This window comes from Harpia harpyja, chromosome 13 (genome assembly GCF_026419915.1).
Source record: "Harpia harpyja isolate bHarHar1 chromosome 13, bHarHar1 primary haplotype, whole genome shotgun sequence".
Classification (NCBI taxonomy): Eukaryota; Metazoa; Chordata; class Aves; order Accipitriformes; family Accipitridae; genus Harpia; species Harpia harpyja.
Window position 1 is genome coordinate 36,257,558 of NC_068952.1, and position 22,174 is coordinate 36,279,731.

General features: G+C 40.5%; 1 protein-coding gene across 1 annotated transcript in view; it reads left to right on the forward strand.

The window, feature by feature from the left end:
- The first annotated feature begins 609 nt into the window (after positions 1-609).
- Positions 610-22,174, forward strand: part of GALNT2 (polypeptide N-acetylgalactosaminyltransferase 2) — a 101,073-nt gene continuing 79,508 nt past the window's right edge. Inside the window, exon 1 of the mRNA XM_052806103.1 lies at positions 610-816. Within this exon, the coding sequence (XP_052662063.1) occupies positions 691-816 (126 nt within the window). The 5' untranslated portion in view covers positions 610-690. The remainder of the gene's footprint in view (positions 817-22,174) is intronic.

Consider the following 22,174-nt stretch of genomic DNA (forward strand, 5'->3'; position numbering starts at 1 on the left):
ACTTGTGGCGGCCAGCCTTGGGAGCTTCTGTGGCCCTGGGAGTCTCTTCCATCACCCGCCAGTCCCGGTGGGAGCGGGAGAGCCCAAAGGAGGAGCGATCCGATCCTCGGAGAGCGCAGGGGAGGAGGCTGCCTCCACCAGCCAGCCCTGCGAGCCGGGACCGCTCCTCACGTCAGGGGGTTCCGCTCAGCGCGGCCACAGACACTTCGCCGCTGGTCGGCCCGAGGCGGGCGGGGCGGCGGGAGAGGCGGCGGGCCGGGGCCCAGAGCGGTACCCGCCGGTCGCCGCTCCCGCCGCCCGGCCGCCCCTCAGGCAGCCGCTGAGGAGACCCGCGGCCGGCGGCGGCGGCGGGGAGGGAGGGAGGGAGGGGTGGGCGGGGCCGTGCCGTGCCGTGCCGTGCCGTGCCGGTGCGCGCCCTGCCGCCGGCGGGGGGCGCGCAGCCCCCCCCCCGCCCCGGCCCGGGAGGGAGGAGGCGGCGGCCCGGCGTGCTGCAACCATGGCGACGCCGGTAGTCCCGCCCCGCCCCGCCCCGCCCCCCCGCGGGGCCGAGCGGCGCGGGATTGGTCGGGGGGCGGGCGTTCGCCCTCTGCCCCCTGACCCTGCGCGGCGGCGGCGGCAGGAGCGGAGGCGGCGGCTGCTGCTGGCCGTTTCGTGGTGGCCTGGCGGCGGCGCGGGAGGGAGAGAGGGAGGATGCGGCGCAGGTCTCGGCTGCTGCTCTGCTTCGCCTTCCTCTGGGTGCTGGGCATCGCCTACTACATGTACTCGGGCGGTAGCGCCGCGCTGGCCGGCGCCGGCGGCGGCGGCGGCGGGAGGAAGGTGAGAGCCCAGCCCGGAGCCCGCCGCGGGGCGGGAGGCGGGAGGGGGAAGGTGCGCCCGTTCCGCGTCCCGGCGGCGGGGCGGCTCGGCTCGGCTCGGCTCGGGCCGGGCTGGGGGCGGCGCTGCCCGGTCCTCGGGGCTGGGGTGGGGTGGGGGTGAATCTCCTCAGCCCCGCGGGGCGGGAAGGCGCTCGCTTTCGGGCGGGGTGAAACTCCCCCCGGGCTTCCCCCCCCCGCCGTCCGTCCGTCCGTCCTCCCGCCCTCCCTTCCCGAGCGTGTTTCCCGGAGGCAGACGGCTTCTTTGTGGACTTCAGACCGGTTTTAGCCTCGTCACGTCGCTCCCTATCCAACTGCGGCCGGCCACGTCCCGGGCCGGGGGAAGTTGGTGTGGGAGGGGAGAGCGGGGCGGGGGGAGCCCGCGCGGGCTCCGCTCCCCTCCCGGCAGATAACGTCTGCCCCTTCCTTCCTTCCCCCGCCGGCACCGGAGCCGTTCGGGCTCGCCTTCCCACCCAGAGAACGCGCCAGGATCCGAGCTGCAAATGCCTTTCCCCCCTTCTCTGTTCCCTCTCGGATGCGCAGCGATTTCTTTTTCGCCTTAGCGCTACGCCTAAAATACACTGGGTTTTTCTTCTGATCGCTTTTGCGATATTTCAGGAAATAGCTGGATTTTTCACAGCTCGTGTCTGTGGTGTGGAAGGTCCGTCTCTTCCTTTTTTTCAGCGGCTCCGTCGCTAATGTTCAAGAAGTTGTCTGTTGACAGTACAGGAGTAATTTTTCATTATTCTGTCCGTCAGCTTATTAAGTAAATTTTTCAATGTGTTGTAGTAATTCCTTGGTCAGGAAAATAACTGGAAGTTAAGTACGTCAGAGTTCACGTTTGTGTCAAGCAAAACAGGCTTTTGTGGCACGATGTGGGAAGTGGCAACTTTATCCACTAACTCTGTTTAGAAAAATTAATTATGAATAAGTGCCTTTTGGGGCGGGGGGGGGGGGCTTTTTTCCCCCAAAGACTAGCAAAGCCAAGAGCTTTTAGAAACTGTTGTTTAAGCCTTGTGCTTCAGAATAGGAAAGGTGAAAACGCATCTCATAATTGCGTCGTTTTTCAAAACAACCCAAACAAACCCAGAAACGGGAAGATGGCAAGTGAGCAAAGCACACCGCAGTGAAGTAGTGTTATTTGATAATAAATGGCAGTCTCCTGTTAAATGAAAAGTAGTGTTTCTTAAGTCTAGTAGTGTATAAGAAGAGGAATCTTTTTACGTTGCTTTGATGCAGTTTGGTTCATCAATGCATGTATTCCTGGTAAAAACCTGCTGATGACTGATTCCCGTGGCACGTTGTGGAAGCGAATACTTCCACGATTACTTACGTGAGCAAGGGTCTAGAGAATGAGTTGCTGCTCGTTGATAGTTGGCTCTCTGTTCTGATTTGTCCTGTTTTATTTTCTCCCCGTAGCTTAGGAATGTGTTCAACAGCAACTTTTGGCGTAATATATTAAAGTAAGTGTGAAGTGCGTATTGCTAAATACAAGCTCTTGGTCCTTCAAAGTAGATACAGTAGCAGAAATAGATCAAGCATGTGATAAAAAGTAAGGCAGTAGCCTAAAGCCATTCTTGAAGAACCACTAGAGTGTATTTAGAAAGTAAAAGCAATCTTACGCTGCTGCTGATGTATAATGGGATAAAGAAAAGCTATCAAGGCAGATATATCTGCAGATAGGGAAATATATTTTTAACTCTTATGGTGTGTTTCATTTGGAGTTTCCAGACAGATCTGCAACTCTGTTCAATTCATTTTTACTGCTGGGGAAACTGCAGTGTAGGGATAGTGATTTGCCCAAGGTCACCCAGAAGACTAGGTGAGAATAAAATAGAAAAGAAACCAGTTTTTCTGAGTACGAGTCTGGTACTTAATCTACTAGAACCTGCTGCTGTTTATTATTGATATTGGTAGGAGTTTTTATTATGGCTTTAAAAGATCTATGATCCTGATACTTGCTTCGGTAGTATTATTTGTTATCATTCTGCACAAAATTTAGTAAACCTTACTAGTCTGGGTAATTGGGAGAGTTCAGTAAAGATAATTTAAACAAAATGAGGCATTTCATAGGCCTGTGCTGAAGCTCAGGGCTAGTTTTAAAAATGTGAAAGTTTAAAAAGTAGGGCCATGATAAGGAAGAAAGTAGGTACTGTGACCACAAGAAACAAGTGGGGAAATTAACAATTATGTGTGGATTGGTGATTTAGGATTCTATTTTCTGTCAGTGAAGCGTAAAATTTAATCCTAGGCCTCAGCGTAGGTTAGCAAATGTAAGTAGAGGAAGATGTGTGTAATGTAATAGCTTTTGAATCTCAATAAAAGGCTTATTAACTTGGTGTCAGGCCCTGATATAAAGCAAAAACGCAAACTGTCTTAAACTTATGAACAGAAACCCTGCTGTAGTAAATTTCTTGGTGTGTATGACTTCATGTAGTCCTTATTACTTGCCCACTATTTCAATATAATGGAAACAGAGTTGCATACAGAAGAACATAACTTTTAATAAATTGAAGTCTCTGCCGTGTTCAGTCTATAAAATTACAAAAGCCGGGAGGGGATAGTTCGTCATTTGTGTGAGTAATTTGCATGTTAATTACAGATCTGGTTATACAAACAGAATGTTTTTTTTCCAGAAGGATGATTTTTTTTTTTTTCCATACACAGAGCTAGTGTGTTATCCAGACATACTGGACTTGTTTGGTATGGCAGCCAATCCCGTGATGTGATGAACACCACCGATTCCCTTTCTCTTCAGTAGTTGAAGGTGTTTGCCCTTTGCCAGGATTGTACCGGAGTAAGAGAAAAGAGTTATTTGTCTTTTTTTTTTTTTTTTTCTTTTCTTTTCTTACTAGAGTAGTGTCAGAGTTAACGTGAGCGTCTACTTATTTTGCTTCTCTGTTTACAACCTTTCTAATGAGATCTATGAAGCTATTTGGATGTTGCAGTGTACGGTACAGCCTTGCCTAAGTTTTTGGCCCCTGGCAACAGTGGTGGAATCCACAGCCCTCTGTGCAGTGCTCTGGCCTGGTAGGAGCTGAGCAGGCACGAAAGGGTCTAAAGCAGACAAAGTAGAAGCTGTCTCATGGGTAAATCTGTAAATGATAATAACAAAAAAAAAAGTGCAATGCTTCTCATTCTGGACCTAGGCATAAAAACTGTAGCAGAAAGAAATGACATCTTCCATGTCTGGAATTTAGGGTGTGACAACATTTTTCTTTTTTCTTTTTTTTTTTTCTTGAAAAGAAGAAAAGGGTAGAGTCAAAGTCTGTCATTCAAAATGTGTGTGGGGTGTGTGTTTTGTTTTTTTTTTTGTTTGTTTCTTCTCCCCTTCAGTGAATCTCCAATTAAAATGACTATAAGCATGAGAGAGCCATCGGTTCAGTTCACTTCTTTTCCAGCCAGATCACTGGGTTGGAGATTGGAAAGAGTGAGTCTGATTCACTTGTTTAAAGGCTAGAGAAACCGTTCCCAAAACAGAGGCTGTGACACAGAAGAAAGCAAGTTGCAAGCCCGACAGTTGTGAGATGCAGAAAAATGTGGGCTACTTTTGTGTTCACTTAATGTGTTTTATATTAAAAAGCCTTTGGAGTGGAGACTGGAACTTCCCTTCTTCTTGTGGATGAATTTCCTAACTCGTAGCAAAAGCGATTCATGCTCTGTGTCTCAGACTTGCACAAAATGGAGCAGCTTCTGCAAGATGGTTAGTAAGCTACTCATACCCTCCTAAGCCAAAGTCATCCTGATGATGTGATCCCCTCCTAAGACTGGTGTGAATTTGAATCTGTGTATTTGTCACACAGGTTCTGAGTTCTTTAACCACTAAGCTCTTGCACAATAGAGTGGCTGGATTGAAAAAAAAAAAAAAACCAAAACAAAAAAATCAGCCAAAAACCCCAGCTGTTTTCTAAAGAACTTACTCTTCTAGGCATTAAGACAGTAGCCCCGTGTAATTGAGCCCTTCAGGCAGGACAGAGGAATGTCTGCATCTTGTTGAAAGCACCAAATGCTTCACTGCTGCCAAGAGTGAAATCCTCCTGAAGGAGACCTATAGGCAGAAAGGGAATTTACTGTTGAAAGCTAAGGCATCAAGAGTGGCCTGCTAGGTTAAGCTGCCGCTGAGCCAAGGTTTGGAACCTTCTGGATTTAGGTGCCAGAGTGCTGACAAGCTTTTGCTTTTGTTGCCATGTAAAGAATGTCAGTTGTTTTTAAGTTGGACCTCTGTCCCCTCCTACCCTGTCTTTGCTATCTAGAGGAGGTGGCTAAAAGCAGTCTTTCAGTAATGACCGATGGTTAACTTTTGCTAGTGCTTCTTAGAATTAGAATCATCTTTCTTTTTCATCAACTTCCCTGCAAAAAAAAAAACCCAAACCCAACCCCCCAAAAACCAACCAAAAAACCAAACCCCAACAAAACCAAACCCCCAAACCATCTTGAACTAGAAGCTTGTTACTCTCTTGGCTCACCAGATTTACTGGGTGTGATGGAAGGAATTGGAGAAATCTAATTTACGGTTATTGAGCCACAAGGAGGCAGGCTTCTCCTGTAGAATGGGTTATTACCCTGTACATTGTGCTCGTTTTCCTTTCCGTGTTCTGGTTTGGTTGGTTGGTTTGTTTGTTTTACTTTGGAGCAGGCTTTTGATAGGTGGCTGTACCATGGAGCTAGCTGAGATGAAATAAATCCAAAGGTAAAAAGTGATGCTTTGCCTTGAGTACGTGACTGATTAAAAGTGACTCAATCGCTTTGGGGAAAGCAGGGGAAAAAGCAGCAAGCTCTGTAAGTTCTTGTTCTACAAGGATAAAACTTTAGAATAACTCCTTTCAGCATACGCAAAGGTTTCTTTTCCTCTTTCTTTTCTCCTTTTTTGGAAACCCTGAACTATTTCAGTTACTGTTAAATGAGGCTCTTACTGCCATTACACATAATGACGTACATAGGAGAGCAAGAGTGCTACATATACTACAGATTTAGTGCACCTAAGTTTCTTTTTGAAGGTTTAAGTAGGAGGAAAAAGGAAATGTGTTTTACCTTTAGGTGCATTAACCTGTTTTTGTCAGAGAATGAAACTGTGGAGTGTAACTTCTTTTGACTGTTTCTCTGAAGGTGCGTGAAGGCAGTAGAGCTTCTTTTTGGAAGGGGGTTAAAAATAACCTCTCCAGTTTTCTTGCCTTCTTTCTTCAGAGGAAGGCATTGCCTGTTTTAATTGCTAAATGCTAAGTTTAGTTTGCCGTATCATTTTTAAATGTAACTTCAGTCCCTTATATGATGTGACTTTGGATGTGATTTTTTGATATCTTGATCTTTAGACAAGTGAAGATATCAAAGGTTAAAAAAGTCAAATTGTCATGTGTCCTTTCTGTGGCATCCACTTCCTAGAAGGTGTAAGGAGATAGAAAAGGACATTCCTCTGTGTAATAGGTAACAGTTTCTGCTAATAGATGTCTGTCTTCTATACAATACTATAATAAATGGGAAAGAAATTAAATGCCCAGGCACTTCAATAATAAAGCTGTTCTTCTCTCACTAGAATGTAAAAATGAGTCTCTGAAGTTTGTCATACATGCATGTTTTCTTAATCTAACCTATGTCACTTGACAAAATGACTGTCTTGGCAATTCAGTCACTTGTTTTTGTGGATTACTTCATAAAATTTAAGTTTCAGTGCAACACAAAGACAGACAAATGCAAATTTTGTGCAGTCCATTTAGGTCTGTGCTTGTATTGGGCTCTTCCCTTTTTCTCCCCTGATTTGAAATGCTTCCATGGGGTTTTTTTCCTGTTGATATGGAGGGGCAGTGAGAAATTAATTCTTAGCTAGAAGACTCTTGCGTTGTCCCCTGCAACCCACCAGATTAGAAACTGATGACTCTGGCGTGGGTACAGATGCTGTTGCTCTTGGATTACTGATAGCTATTTTGTTTCATAAATGGAGAAGTAAGAGCAGGGCTGTAGTAATGGCAGAAGGGGTTGGGGAAACAAGAATGACTTCTTCAGTAGTGTCATACGAAACAGGGTAGTTAACCAGCTTTTCCCCTAGTTTTCCCCTTTCTTGTGGGTATTGTAGTAGTTTGCTGTGCTTCTCTGTGTTATTCCATTGCTGCTGTGGTTTGCTGCTTATTGTGATCTCTGTGTACAAAGTTTGTAAGTTGTAGTGATGTCCTTTGACAGATGTAGTTTAAAAATTAATTAGTGCACTAATGAAATGTGCCATGTACCTTACCTGTTCTGTCTTGTTGGTCTTGTGTTTTGAGGTGTATTGCAAATAAATGCCAGTCATTCTTTCCATGTGTTCTAGATCATTCCAAAATACAACATGAAAAGTGATATGATGGCTCTTTTTTTCTAATTTAGAAAAGGCACAATATTACTTCATATGATGTAAAAGAATATTAAAGATCCATCTCAGGAGTGATTACCAAAATGAAATTGTCATTACTTGGTCTTTAGACCAACCTGGAAAACCAAAATATAAACCATTTAAACATATGTTAGAGAACTTCAATCTCAGTCTTCAAAATTACATGGTAATTCCACATTTTTTCCTGAGAAATGCTGATTATTTTTTCCTCCTTTGTCTTGTCTATTCTTTTGGTCCTTTTCGGTTTACAATGTTATGTGGTAACCAAGTGCTTGTGTATAACTGATACTGTTTTGTTAAGATGATGGTAGGTCAGATGAGAGATGTGGTATTGTCTGCTAGAAAGCTGCTCACAATGATATTCTATGACATAACAGAAGAGAGACTTCTATATTGGTACTGGGTGTCACAAGAGAGTAACCCTTGTTGCATGCCTAGAAACTGTTTAAAAATACTAATTCCAGCAGACAGCCTAGAAAATGTTTTGGTTGGCTTTCTGGTAACTACATATAACTTATAAATAAGTTAATATACAGTACTTTTGGTTAAGTGAAGTCTGTCTGAAGAGAAAACATTAGGATACAGTTGATCCTGTGAAACTTGGGTGATGAGTGTAAGCTGCTCAAATGAAGTCAATGCAAAAGATAAATATAAATTTGTATTTTTGTTTAAATCGATTTGGTCCACTTAAATCTTTCCTTAAATAACCTGCTCTTGACAGTAGTTTAGCTATAGCAGTACAAATCAATGTATAACCAGGTGTCACACAAGCGTTTTTTCAACTCCCTGGCCATTGATAATGTGTTACTAAATGTGATTTTTATTAGGACTTAATGGAGAAGCTGCCTATTGCTAATATGTTGGCAATGCCATGTGTTGGCAATACATTTGAATTCTAATAATGAATCTGCAGGAAGCACTGAGACATTTACATTTTTGTAATGTAATATGGGGCTGAATGTCATTGCCCGAATATATCGGGATAGTGTGGAAATGGAGTATCAGCGTGGGCATTACAGAAGGGAACACTAAGCAGGTTGTTTTATTGCCATCGTGTAATGCAAAGTGGTGGTATCTTAAGCTATATAAATTTTAAAACCTGGATGCATTCTTTCATGCTGTTTGTTTTGAAATTAGTAGGTGCTCATCTTCTTTTCTGCTTTTTTCTTTCATGTAAGCTTTCAAAGGAATAAGGGATGGATTGAGGAGGGAAGATTGAAAAAAAAAAAAAGTTAAATGTTCACATCAAAATGTTTGTTTTATGTGTTTGGGAATTTAAAGGCATAGTATAAGACAGTCTAGATAACACTAGAAACCGAACTGTTTCATGTTCTCTCTGGGTGTGTAAGGTTCTTCCATAGAAAGCTTCATATGGTAGAGCTCTCCCTCTAAGTGGAAGTGAAGCTATTGAAATGTGTGGTGGTTTGTTTGTTTGTTTTTTTTTCCCCACTATTTGGAGAATGAATTATTTTATGAAACCTGTATGTTACTGATACATACTGAGTACATGCTTACCTGTCATTGTCTAAGTGTTCATTTGCCAAGTAATCTTACCATGAATGAAGCAGTCCTGGACTATTTATTGTGTCCTGTGGTAGTTGTTGATGATCAAGAAAGTAGAAAGAATCAGCATCTGTTTTCTTTCTATAAAGTGTGACTGATAACATCCCCTGTTGGAATATAGTGTATTTCAAACTTCATTGTGGCTTTAAGGTAGGCCTTTTTTTTCTTTTTTTTTTTCTTGGTGTGTATCAACTTGCATGTTGAAGTTTTTTTTTTTTCTTCTAAGAAAACAAAGTAACCTGTTCATATGATAGCCTTCCAATGTAGCCTGTGCAAATTACTATCAACACTTTTTTTCCCCAGTTGCCTTCTTATCTGTCTAAACTGTTTATTTTCTCCACTATCCCTTTTTTATACACTGGTTTTGTTAATTGCCCAGGGTACTTTATTGTCATTTAAACAAGTTAAAATATGCTAATTCAAATAGCTCCACCACCTGACAGAGCACATCTGTGTAAAGGGACTATCCAGGCAGATGTTAGTTTTGAGCTCTGCTTATGAAATTCAAATGGGAAAGGAATGAGATAGTAAAAGAACAGAAAGTCTGAATTTTAGAGCATTCCATATATCCCCCAAAACTGCTATGTAGTGCATATCAAAGGCAATAATTTGGATTTGTCGTCTTTATAACTATGGTCTCTTATGGAAGAAAAGAGCCTATTGAAAACGTTGCAGGTTCAGTTGTTAAATAACTTTTCTGAAGTTGTAAAATTGTCATAAAACCTAGGTGCTTTTTTAAGGAAAGCAAAGAATAACTAGAGATTCTGCCAAGTTCAGGCATTAGCAAAGTGCAACAGACTGTCCGTACTGAGTAACAGATCTGCTTGAAACAAAAAGACTTTAGCCAAGGAAACATTATACAAAGAATTGGCACTGATCTAATGCTATTGTGTACAAATTCTCAAAGAGCTATGACTTGATGAGGAGAAAATGTTTTCTCCTTGTATGAAGTTCCAAATGTTTAGCCACCCTGGAAATAATCAGCACAGCTGAAATTAGTTTCAGTTACTAAAATAAATTTGCTCTAGCTGGCCTGTCGGTTTAAGGATGGTCAATAAATATATGAGTGTATATATGGATATATGCTTTAGCAAGATGAAATGTTTAAGGTTTTTAGGTAGCTTGGCTTTTCTTTTTCTTGCTTCTCTTAAATGAAGTGGCAAAGTCTGTTCACTCAAGTATGCTTAGGTTCTCTTAAGACCTTGGTAAGGAAAAGGAAAAATTCCTTCTCATTAATTACTTCATGTGGTAGCAAACTGCTACTGACTAATGGTGGGCCAGCCTATATACTTGCAGGTCATTGTTCAACCCCTGGGAAACGTCCCTATCACAAAACCACTACTGTGGTAGGCAGACCTACCAAAAATGTGGGGGTGATTGAATTACAGTATATATCTGCTGGAGTGTTTTGCAAAATTAGGTTTGCATATGTTGTCCAGACAGTGTAATAAGTTCTCATTATGGGTGGTGGCAAGTCTTTTGCTACTGTGGAATGTAGCAGTCCTCCTGGTTACCACAGCAGACTATCTACCAACAGCAACCTTACTCATTTTCTCCTGCGTTATCTATTTGGAGCAAATAGAGGGTGTTCTTTAGTCCTCTGACTTGTGCTCTTGTCACAACACAATGTGTTGCTTTGCCAACAGCCACTGACATGAAGATGTGCTATGTGATTTAGCCTCAACGAATGGTGAACTGACTGTTCTAATATGTGGTATAGTTATTGCCCATATACACTATGTTAGTGAATACTTTTAAAAGTTTTAATTAAGGAGATGTTCCTTTTTGTTCCACTGACACAACATCTAGCTCTTTCGACATTCTCTGGAGATGCTGATGGCGAACAGTAATCGTAGCAAGTGCAGTAAGGTCCCCGTGAGAGAGCTGTAGCTTGTCTCTGTTACTTGGTGCACTTTTAAGAACCATTCTTAATACCTCTTAAACTGGTAGATGTCTATCAAAGACAATACCCCCACTCCATTTGCTAAGCTGTGTGCTTTCTGTTAATAAGCACATCTTAAGAACTTGCAGGTCTTGATAGTTAAATAAAAAGGCATCTGGAGTCTGAAAGAAGTATTTCAACTAAAAGTAGTGGGCAGTGGCCTAGCAAACAGCAGGACTTCTTTGCATCCTTTGATCTCATACTTAATGTGCAAAAAGTGAAGCAGGAGAGACTTGGCTTCTTTGTACAGCAAAAAGTGTGCCTGAACATTTTTTGAGGAAACTTTTTTCTTTTTTTTCTTTATAGAAACATAAGGGCAACTTGGTAGATTCTTAGTGGGAAGTTTGAACTGAGTGGATGATTGTGATACCTCAGTGGTAGTATCAACAAGAGTTAGAAATACGTTAGGACAAAACTTATACTGATCAGAGGAGAAAAAATTTTTGAAGGACTTGTCTGCAGTGAGTGTCATGTTTGCGAGAGACTTGGTAAGGATGCAGAACGTCTCGTTAAGGTGCAATTGTTCAGTTATTCCCAATACGTTCTGAATATTCTCTAGCAAAAAATAAGCAAGAGATTGATCTTGATGTTCCCTTTAGCCTAGACCTAAAGTACCTGGCTTTATACACAGCAAAAGCTATTTGCTTAAAAATCCATTTCAGTTACCTACTGAGATAACTAATGCAGATCATAGTGGTGGTCTAGGAAAAATACTTCTTGTATCCTGGGAACAATAGCTAGAAAATCAAAATGATACAATCAGTTTGCAATCATTTAATGTTCTCTCTCATGTGTGCTTGCAATCCCAAGAGCCAGAAACTTAGGCAAAACCTGGTTTTATACACATGCATGGTCTTGGAGTGTGACTTTTTAAATATATATATATTTAATTTGTCATTATTATTCCTTAATGGTTGCAAATGTTTCAAATTTGGCCATGATTGTGTCTTTATTTAGTGATATGCCAAAGTAGTTGTGTGGGTGTTTTGGTTTTGTTTTGTTTTGTGGGTTTTTTTTTAAGCATGTATAAAATATTTTTGACAACTTCAAGTAGTACATTTGCTAAGTTGTCTGTGTGTAAGTAATCCTTTTCTTGATTAACTTGGCTGTTGTAAACACTGTCTGACAGTACGGGAAAGTCTGGTGAAAAGATACCACCACTTGTTCAGGACACTTCTGACTGATGTTTGCATGATAGCACTGTCTAGAGTCCGGGTTCTGTTGTGCAAAAGATTGGATGGCCTTAATAGGTTATTTCTACACCATGAACTTAGAAAAGGGCTTCTTCCTAGTAGTATTTAGATATCTGTGTGTGAATGTTAGCTGTGGTCTTACAGTAGAAATTCTCATGTGGTCACCTCTTGGTGTGGCCTTTCACTCAAAACCAAACCTTTTTGTCTATGCATATGTCGACAAGCTATACTAGATAATTGGCTTTTATGGATTAAAAGGCAGTAATTGAATGGACTTTAAGAAATTATAGTGTCCCAAGTTATACATCATATGGAAAAGATAGCTCAAGCTTTTCAGTCTTCAGCATTGAAGTGTGATGGGACCTCGTGCTGCTAAGCTTGCTAGAGTGTAGGTCTGGATATGGTACGGTAGTCAAGCTGTGCAGTGAACCACATCTAGTGTCTAATCTTAGTGTGGTTGATGTTGACCATTTCTGAAACCTCCAGTTCACGCATCTTCAGTTTTATTTAGAATTGTGATATTCTAATTTTATTTCCAAGAGCAGCAACAGCTCAGATGCAGGCAACAGTTTGGAAACATCATGGCATTTGTTCAGATTAACTGTGATTGTGGCTGTCAGCTCACAATGTCGTTATCCCAGTTACTGGGAAAAGTTTCCAGTGACAGATCTGGATAAGTACACAAGAAAATTGATGTAAAAACTCTTTCTTCTACTCACTGAATGTTATGTATCCTCTAATGATTGCTTTTGGTTTGTTTTTTTTTTTTAAAAACTTAAAGAAATGTCCTTGGGGTTCCAAAAGTTGTATTTAAAAAAAAAAAAAAAAAAAAGGCAGTTTGGGGATGTTGGTTGATGAGCCTTGCGGTATAGGAGTACTTTGGATGTTACTTCCTTTGAATACTTTACAATGCCGGAACTGATTGCTTTTCAATTGCAAACTGCTCTGAAGATGGATTTTTTTTTTTTTTTTTTAAGAGCACTGCTGTGTGAGTGATTTGGTGAAGTCTTGTGAAGACTTCTAAAACTACGTTAAGAAACGTTGGCTTTAGTGCACCCAGTTTGTGACAAAAGCCAGTTCATAATGATGAATAAGCAAGGTGTTGGATGTTAGTGGGTGTATATACTTGATAGTCTTCCAAGTTGTTATCTTCTTTTTTCAAAAGGTGTGACTAGTAGAACTTAAGGAGATACCCTGTACTTAAGATGGCAGTTTTTATTAAAATAATCCACAGAAGCTCTGAAATTATGGCAGTTCTTCAAGACTCTAAGCACTTGTTTATGTACGCAAAACAGCTAATAAGTGTCTGCATTTGCTTCGATTATTAAGACTTTTCTGTTTGTGTGTTATATACCATGTCATTTTGAGTTTATCCCTAATTCCCCTTAGCTATGCGACTGTGTCACTTTCCTCTTGGACTGTCAGAATACTTGTCAGAACATTATGGCGCATGGTGGGTTTTTTTAAAACACAATTTCTTAGGTAAGGCAGGTTTTTAGGTAGAGATTCTATTTTATAATACAAGTGAGGATAGATGTTTAAACTGGTTTTGGCAAAGTGTGTGTATGACTTCTGGTTTTGGTTTTTGGGTTTTTTTTTAAAACTAAAGACAGTGACCTTTCTGTAGATACTGATACTTTGCTGCTGTTTCTCATAGAATATTTGAACAAGTCTGACTTTCTTCTTTTTGCCTAGAAGTGTGAACTTTGCAGTGACGCAGCTTGCTATGTGCAGTTTCAAGTGAGTTGAAGGCATTCGTCTGCTTTCGTCTTCTGTAGGTTAAAGTAATGTGCTCCTTTTCCTGGAGGGAGGTGATAGAGAGGCAGCATTAAATGATCAGTCCAGAAAATGTACTTTCACATAAGCATCTTATCAGAATAATTAAGACGACTTTTTTTTCTAGCTTTTTGTGATCAGCTAGTGCTTGCAGATATCAGTTTTCTAGCTCTGAATTTGTTTAGCTGGCTCTTTTGTCAGCGAAAGGAAGAAGAGTCTCCAGTGGGAGAGTTTTTTTGGAAGTATAACTGTTCTTCTGGCAACTGCGCGATGTTTTCATTTAGACTGTTCTCATGCTCTTACTGGCAGTAGGCTGTAGCAGCTGGGATGCCAGCATGTTTGCTTTCTCGTGTCATGGTTTAGTCTTCTTTTTCAGGCTTATCAGTTTAAGACAATAATTTTGTAGGTTTTTTTTTTTTCCTGTGTTTGAATGGTCTTCTGCAAATAGTGAAGAAAATGGCAGATAGGAAGTGCTAGTACTGGCTTCTCTTCTGGTTTTGGAAGTTACAGTGGTTATTGCATGCCTGAATGCTATTTTTTGCCCACAATTCAATGATCAAGCAGTCGATTCTCTTCTTCCCTCTCTTTCTGAATTCTGAATTTTGCCAGGAAAACAAAGCTTTTCCTAGCTCTGCCAGTAAACGGGAGTGCTTGCCAGTTAATGCAGTGATGTTAGCATGGATAGAACTACTGTTGAGATGGGAATTGTCCCAATAGTACTGTTTGAATAGGTGGATAACATGGTATGGGCTGTATTTTTCACTGTTCCTTTGAGTGCTAGCATGCTGAAGTATGTGGTCTTAATTTGTCCATGCTAACTTTAAGATTAATCCCCAAAATACTTTAGCCAAGAGTATTCTTGTTTGCTGTTGAAAAAAATTGTAATTACTGACTTGTGTCCAGTAAAAATGCAGATGCCTTTTAGCTTTTTATAGTGGGATTAATTAGTCCCTACTATGATATTAGTAATCACAGTTTTTTTATGTTTCCTTATCCTAGTATAATCTATCTCACATGTAGCACCCTGTAGTTTTTCAACTCTTAACTTGATTCTGCCTGTTTTTTCTGGAAGCGCAGTTCTAGCTCTTACGCCCATTCCCGTAATAGAGGTGACTGGTAACATACACTGCCCTCTTACTCCTTTGAGGATTGAAGATGTGCAGCAGAAGCTGTATTCTATTTGCCCAGTTTCAGTGCTGTGCTCTTGGGTTTGTATTTGAATCTCTAGTGGCTGTACTCTTTATATCTTACTTGAAAAACAGTACTGTGTAAATAAATTGCATGTTCTCTTTTCCCTGCAAGTACAAAAAGCTACTGATATTGACATGACAGTATTCCTGCCATGGAATAAAGAATGTATGGTGAATACTTCTTGGGAAATCTGCTATCTAACCAGGAGCGTACAAAGAGGAAGTTAGATGGTCATTTGATTATTTTCCATTAACTAGAACTTTTATGATCCTAGATTTAAGCATTAAATAATTGCATACTGGTAGAATACGAAAAAAAGAGCTCAATGTTTCTGTTTCGGTAAGTAAATTAAACTAGGAACTGGCTGCTTGTGTTTCTGATGCCCAAAACCAGTGTTTCCATGGAGGAAGAAGGGCTGCAAGAATCTAATAATCTTAATAGTATTTGGCACACACCAACACACATTTTACTTGTGTTCTGCAACAGAAAAGGGAAAGGTAATGATATAGGCTGCTACTTTGTTTTAAAAGGCATAGTATGTGTTGTACGTAATTTTCATCAGTTACCAACAAAGCATCCTGTGTAAGAAAAGGAAAAAACAGGGTGAAGATAAGCTGTAGGTCAAAAAGCAAAGAAAGGTATGCTAAAGAAGTGTAGCCTTTTACTTCCCTTTTCTCTATCTCAGAAAATCATCACAAGCCCTAAGACACCAAATGTGTTTTTTACTAATCTTACTGTTAGTATAAAATGCTGCCTGTATTACCTGGTCTCTGCATGAAAGTCAAATTCAGTTGAATTGAAGGAAATCTGGGGAGAATACTATCATGCAGATGGTTTTTTGGTTGATTTTCATTTGTACTAATGGCAACAATGTATAATTTTAGTTATCCTATTAAATTCACTTAGCTTTGAGGTTTACAAAACAATAAATAGTCTCTGTGCTGAGAATAACAATGCAGTTTTAGATTGAGCTGTTCAGTATACCCGTTTTTACCAAGTTTACTTGTAGACAAAAACAATTCTTTCCCATTAAGAGCAAATGTGAGTGGAAAGCTGTTCTCTTCATGTTTATGTTTTGTTCTTTGGGCTGTTGTATCCTTCTACTTGACCGTTCGGTTGCTTCTTCACAACTCGACTGATTTATTTCTTTTTCAGTCATGTTTGGATTTTAATGATGACAATTGGGTTTTTTTGTAGACTGTCAGCTGCCTTCAGATTTGCATTAGCAGGGAAGGAGGCTTCTAGAAACGGAAACCACATCCCTCGTGATACTACAGTGTCTTTTTTGGCAACTATAAAGTATGGTGTATATATAGAGAAATTAAATGTGTGGTGTAGGGGTGTACAAAACTAAGAAAAAAAGATACGACACAGTCATGGTGCTTCATCCTAGGATGCCAGGTGACTTGGATCGTAACCACTTTTGGTGGGTACATTTCGAAAAAACTTTCAGGTCACAATAATCTATAAAAATCTTGAGTTTTGTGTAGCCACAAACCATGCTTCAAAAATTGCTGGAAAGAATCAGCTGGGTGGGAGAATCCGCAAGCGAAGTTACAGCTTGAACTGTGGCAAGACTAAGGTATTGAAAATCTGCTAAGAGAAGGGTCAATTTACTCTGTAATCATCACTGTGACTCCAACCATTGCAATACTAGGTTTAGGTTATCTTTAAAGCTAGAAGACATGTCTGAAAGCTAAAATGAAGCTGCTTTTTTTCCATTGATGGCTGTTTGGGAATTCACAGTAACTTCTGGCAGGTAGTGAATTGGGCTCTGGCGAGCATGGGATGCCCGTGGCTCCCACTGCGTTCAGTGCCTCTCCGCGGTACAAAACAGTTGGCGTTGAACTTGTTTTTCAGTCTTCCTTTCTTCTTGGGCCATCGCTTCTGCTAGTAAGTGGCACTGGCGCTAGAAATGTCAATGCCTATCTTAATGTTGCACGACTTCAGCTTATTTAAAAATTGATTGGAAGGTGTTTTGAGAGGAGATCTGCAATTATGAAAGGGAGGTGAAATTGCCAACTTAATTTTTTCCTGTGGTTGGGTATCTACAAATTTCAATGTGTTTGCTATTTTACTATGTGGTTTTCAAACTCTACTTCAGTGGTAGGCTTGGGCTGTTCATTGAGAGAAGCTGTATATTTCACAACAACGTTCATTTGCCAAGGCTCTGTTTTGCAGCTGCCTTCTTAGAGATGTACTAATTCTGAATGTGCTGCATGTTCAGCATCCCTCTTTGTCCACCTTTGTTACTTGAAACAAAACCTGTCTTGTCATGTTGCTGTAAAAGAAATTGGAATGGAGATTTCTCCTACTGCAACAAGAACTAACAAGCACCGTTTTTCCAAAATATTTTTACCATTTGATGTAAGCATGCTGTTTTACTTTATAAACTGTCTGCATTGAGTGCAAGTGGAAAGTATTATGTCTTATAAATAAAAGCTAATTTAATCTGCTTGTGATATTTTTGCCATTGTACTGTTTATAATCTTTAAGACTTTTTAAATATGTTGGAGCTTGTTTCTTTTTGAGATGGCAAAATGTGTCTGATTCCATCTTTCACATCACCATTTACTCTGTGGTACAGTTTGAAGCAACAGGGGTGTCGGAGCCTTCAGCCTTCTGCGTAAGGCTGCAGACCAACACTTAGTTTCTACATCTCGTGTCGCTAGACAGTTGCAGTTGAACATGTTTGCCAAACCAGAGAAATGTTAACCTGAAATGTCACAGAGATAAGGACATTGTAATAATTTCCTCTATAAAGGACTGATGAAGTAGAGTAAAATCCATGTGGACAGGTCACTTGTAGTTTATTTTTGTCTCTAGGGGGAAATGCATTGTTCCTGAACTATCTCATGGCATGATACTATGACCATATGGTCGTGATTAATGCATGAGTATACTTAATTAAAAAATTGACAGTCCTTTCTTTTTCCCCTCTTGCTCCCCTCATTGTGTAGTGTTAACTAATAGGAATGAAAACTTAATATACACAATTATTTTCCTCCTTGAGAGTTAGAAGTGATACAAGAGAGTTACAAGAAAGTGATAACTTTTGGGAGAGCAAGTAGCTCCTGGGAGTGCTTGAAGAAGCATGCTGTTCTTCGTAACAAAGTCTTCTGCAGAGCCTGAACAGCATCTTCCACATACAGTCGTCACAATAAAAAAAATCTTGGTGTGTAGCCAATGCTTGAAATTCAAGTAAGGTTTAGTAGGCTTTCTTTGAATCATTATACAGAAGTAGTACAGAGGCTACCAAACTTACAAGTTAAAATTAATGCTCATTTTCAAGATGATACTGAAAAAAATCAGTTCCATGTCCAGAAAGTTAGCTCATTGCTCTACCAAGGAGCATAGTCAGCTTTGCCCCAGGAAGGGAGCTTTGATTTAGTTTATAGAGACCACTGAGTAGGTTCTCCTTCTGTGCTGACTGGCTTGCTTTGCAGCTGGTAACTCTGTGCTGTCCCTCTGCTTTTTCTCTGTTTTCTCCCTTCCAGCTGATACTTGACTGCTGCACATATGTACCCATGTAGTTTCTGTCCTCACAAATAGTTTTTTCTGTGTATCTTCCTACAAGTTATGCTATTTTGTTGTTCCAGGTTTTAAAGAATTTGGCTGCTGGTAGGATTATACTGGGTTATCTGTTTTACAGTAGTGCTTTTTCTGATGCAAGGCATGCATGTAGACAGTGACTTTGAAATAGAGTTCTTGTCTGTTGAGGTTTTTTGGCCAGCAGTGCAGACCAGTACCCTTTGGGGAGGAAATTATGTAAAACATTGTCATTAAAACAAGAATAATTTTTTTCTGCTCTTGCTTAGAGAATCCTCAAATCAGTGTGAAAGGAGGAAGTTCAGAAACAAAGAAGAATAACATGGTTATTTTCCTGCTGGAGGGAAAGTGTGACACAATGCTGTGCTGGTGGTAACCAGAGCCCGAGGAATATAATGGTCTTGGAAAAAAAACAGTTCTTCAGGGTGCGATTGTGTGTGTTGGGTGGTGGGAGGGTGGATGGCAAAGCTTCAGTTTACTACGTCAGGCAATTTGATGTTTCAACTGAACTTAGGTATAAATTTATATCAAAGATTTTGAATGAAGGTTAAAGATGGCTTCACAAGGACATTTTGAAAAACAGTTTCTGCCAGAGCTGAATTTGTTGTCATTGTGGGCTTTCTTTTTCCAAAGAAATCTGCTCTCGTAGCAGTCTTGGAGCCTGTGTTTGTGTGGCATGTCTCCAAAGGCTTAGGAATTTGTTTTTGAAGAGTGGTGATGTAGCTATTTCTTTATTCTAGTTGCATACAAAATCAACAATCTTTGTTCTGCTCATTCTAATATATTCATTCCATAAAATAGATATACCCTCAGTATTTTTCCTTGAAGCTTCCCTCGCCTTTGTGACATTTTCAGTTCCTTGACTTGAAGAACTGGTGTTCAAACCCAGGAGTTTGTATTTACTGAGAGGGATATAAAACTTAACATTTCTGCTTTTCACGTCTGAGATTTGTCTATAGCAGGTACTGATGACAAGAGTACAGTATGTGAACTGCAGAGAAATATGCTCTGTTGGTGCAGATTATCAACACAGACATATGGGTAGAAATCACCACAATGCAGAAACCCCATCAAATTTAGGCTCTGACGCTGAAGCTATATGTCAACAGCTAGGTTCAGAAGCCGAAACATTACTTGGTTATTATAAGTAGTTGAGAGTGGCTTCTGGATTTTAAAATCTTATTTTAACATCTTTGACTGTAAGCTATACCTTTGTTGTACTTCTGGTCAGTGAAGCCAGTATAAGCATTTGTCTGATGTAAGAAAAAAGCAATCTGTTCAGTGGCTTTTTTTTATTTATTTTTTTTTTAACAGCAGCACACAGGAATTCATGCCTACCATTGCTCCCTCTGTCCATGTGACTGCTGTTAAGGGCTTTTGTCAATCTGGTGTGGCTTTCCAGCGGAAAGGTCAAATTTTTCAAGCAGCCTTTCTTTTCCATTGCCGTAATAGTACTATTGCCATACTTTTGAGTAGCTTATTTTCTGATCAGAAAGCAAGTCTTAGCATGGGCACTTATCTGTTAAATGGGTGAATAAGTGGTCTCAATTTGTGCAGAAAGCAAATAAACGGACATGATTATTTTGTTAAGAGCCAGATTTTAAATGTGTCTAATTCACTGTAATTACTGATTGACTAGTTCAGTAATTGGCCAGTTCTGCAGAAGGTGCATCTGGTAGCCTCAGACCACTGGTGGAATGGCCCTGTCTTGAAGTTTTGGGAAATGGGGCACTAATTGCCAAGCTGCCACAGACTCCAAAGGCAATCATTCTGGAAAAAATGTTCCTAAAACCAAAGCTTTCTAATTCTGCACAAACTTTCATCAAAGTTTTTTGTAAAAGGAAGAAAAGCAGATTTTCCTTGCCCTATTTCAGAATTTAATTTCTCAGGAAGTGCATGTACTGAGGGGAGTGGAATTCTTACATTGAACACAGTATTGGTGCTCCTGCATTTAATAAACTAATGTTTTTGATGGCTTTAACTGTTGTTATGTTTTTGAAGAATGTGCTTGGAAGAACTGATTAATTGTTCACAACTGTTATGAGACTGAGAGTTTTCACTGTATTTAAATTTCTCTTTACTCAATATTGCCCTTCAAGGGGGTAAGAACAGCTGTTTGTCGGTACAGGATATGTCTGAATGAAGTTTTTCTTTTGAGTGCCCATGTCCAGCCCCCAGTATTGTTGTTCCCCCACAACTCTTTCCTCTCTTATTTGAGCTAGATTGAATTGATTTCTTTTTAACACATGTTTATCTATAAATCTTTGTGGCTTTTCCTGTGCAGGAGGGAGAGCATAAGGAGGAGAAAGAGTCTGAAGAGGGGCATTACTGAATTCAAAGGGAAGTCTGGTGTTGGACTCAGATAATTTTCCCAGTGTGTCCCACAGCTCAGACAACTGTCCATGACAGAGTATGTTTTTACAAGCAGCTGTGAAGTTTTCTTCGTTGGGGGGTGGGAGAGGCTGCATGGTTGCAGATATTCTTATTAGCACAATAGTAGTATTATTTTTTTAAATCCAAGTAGTGAATTTCAAAATTCAAGGGCTGAATCTGTCAACTAATACTGAAGGTATTTCAGTACCTCTAAAATTACAATGACTTTCCTCCTGGGCAATCTAGATTTCCATTTCCTCCCTGCTTTGGGGGTATGCAGCGTGATCGGTAGCATCTTGTACCTCATGTTTTAGTCTGTCTGGTTAGACTCCAAAGAGCAAGCCTATGAACAACTTCACAAACCCTGTGATTTTGTATTATGTTGGAAGCTCTTTTGCTTTGAATCTAAAAAGGCAAGTAGCAAAGAAGAAAGCCTCACAGCCAGGCATACAAATACCCTTTCTTCTTTGGTTTTGCTGTATTGTGCAGTAATAAGCATAGCCTATAAAAAGCATTCTGTTATTTTCTTAGCTCCTGCTTCCTGTGAAGATCCTTCTTCTAGTAATGTGACAATTTTCCATGCTCTTATCTATACTGGGGTTCGGATAGACTGTGAACTCCCCCTTCCTCATAGCTGCAAATGTCCTAGTGAGTTCCATTGAGAAAGGCTGTTGTAGATGGAAATAAGTCAAAATAATTGCTATTGCTTGCAAGTTTGGCTGTGCTGTCGGTGAGATTTTATTGTCAAAAGGACTGTGGGGTGAATCCATGACTACAATAGAGTGCAAGCCCACAGAACTGCTGCAGCAGACATAGCTAGCACCTTGGAAACACAACAGCATGTCTATATTGCAACGGAGATTAGACCTGCGCTTCCTGCTTATGAATGACTGAATACTGTCAGCCCTGGCTCTCTGAGGTGAGTGGGATATGTTTTGCTGCTTTCCACCACATTAGGGTGGGTTAAAATATGGTTTTTGGGATGTGGCTTACACTGTCAGGAAGATTTCACTCTCTGGTCCATGATAAAAGACTGCATTTGCATGAGAGTATTGTAGAAAAAAATACTTAGCAGCACAGGTTAGAAAGGACATTCTGGAAGCAACAGGGATGTTTGAGGGCTATTCATTTTCAAGTCAAGCAAATGAATATAGATCTTCATTCAGCTATGCTCAGTGTGGTGGGTTAACCTTGGCTGGCTACGAGATGCATACCAAGCTGCTCTATCATTCCCCCTCCTTGACAGGACAGGGGGAGAAAATACAATTAAAAGCTTGTGGCTTGAGATAAGGACAGGGAGATCACTCAACAATTACTGTCACTGGCAAAACAGAGTCAACTTAAGGTAATTAATTTATTGCCAGTTAATAACAGA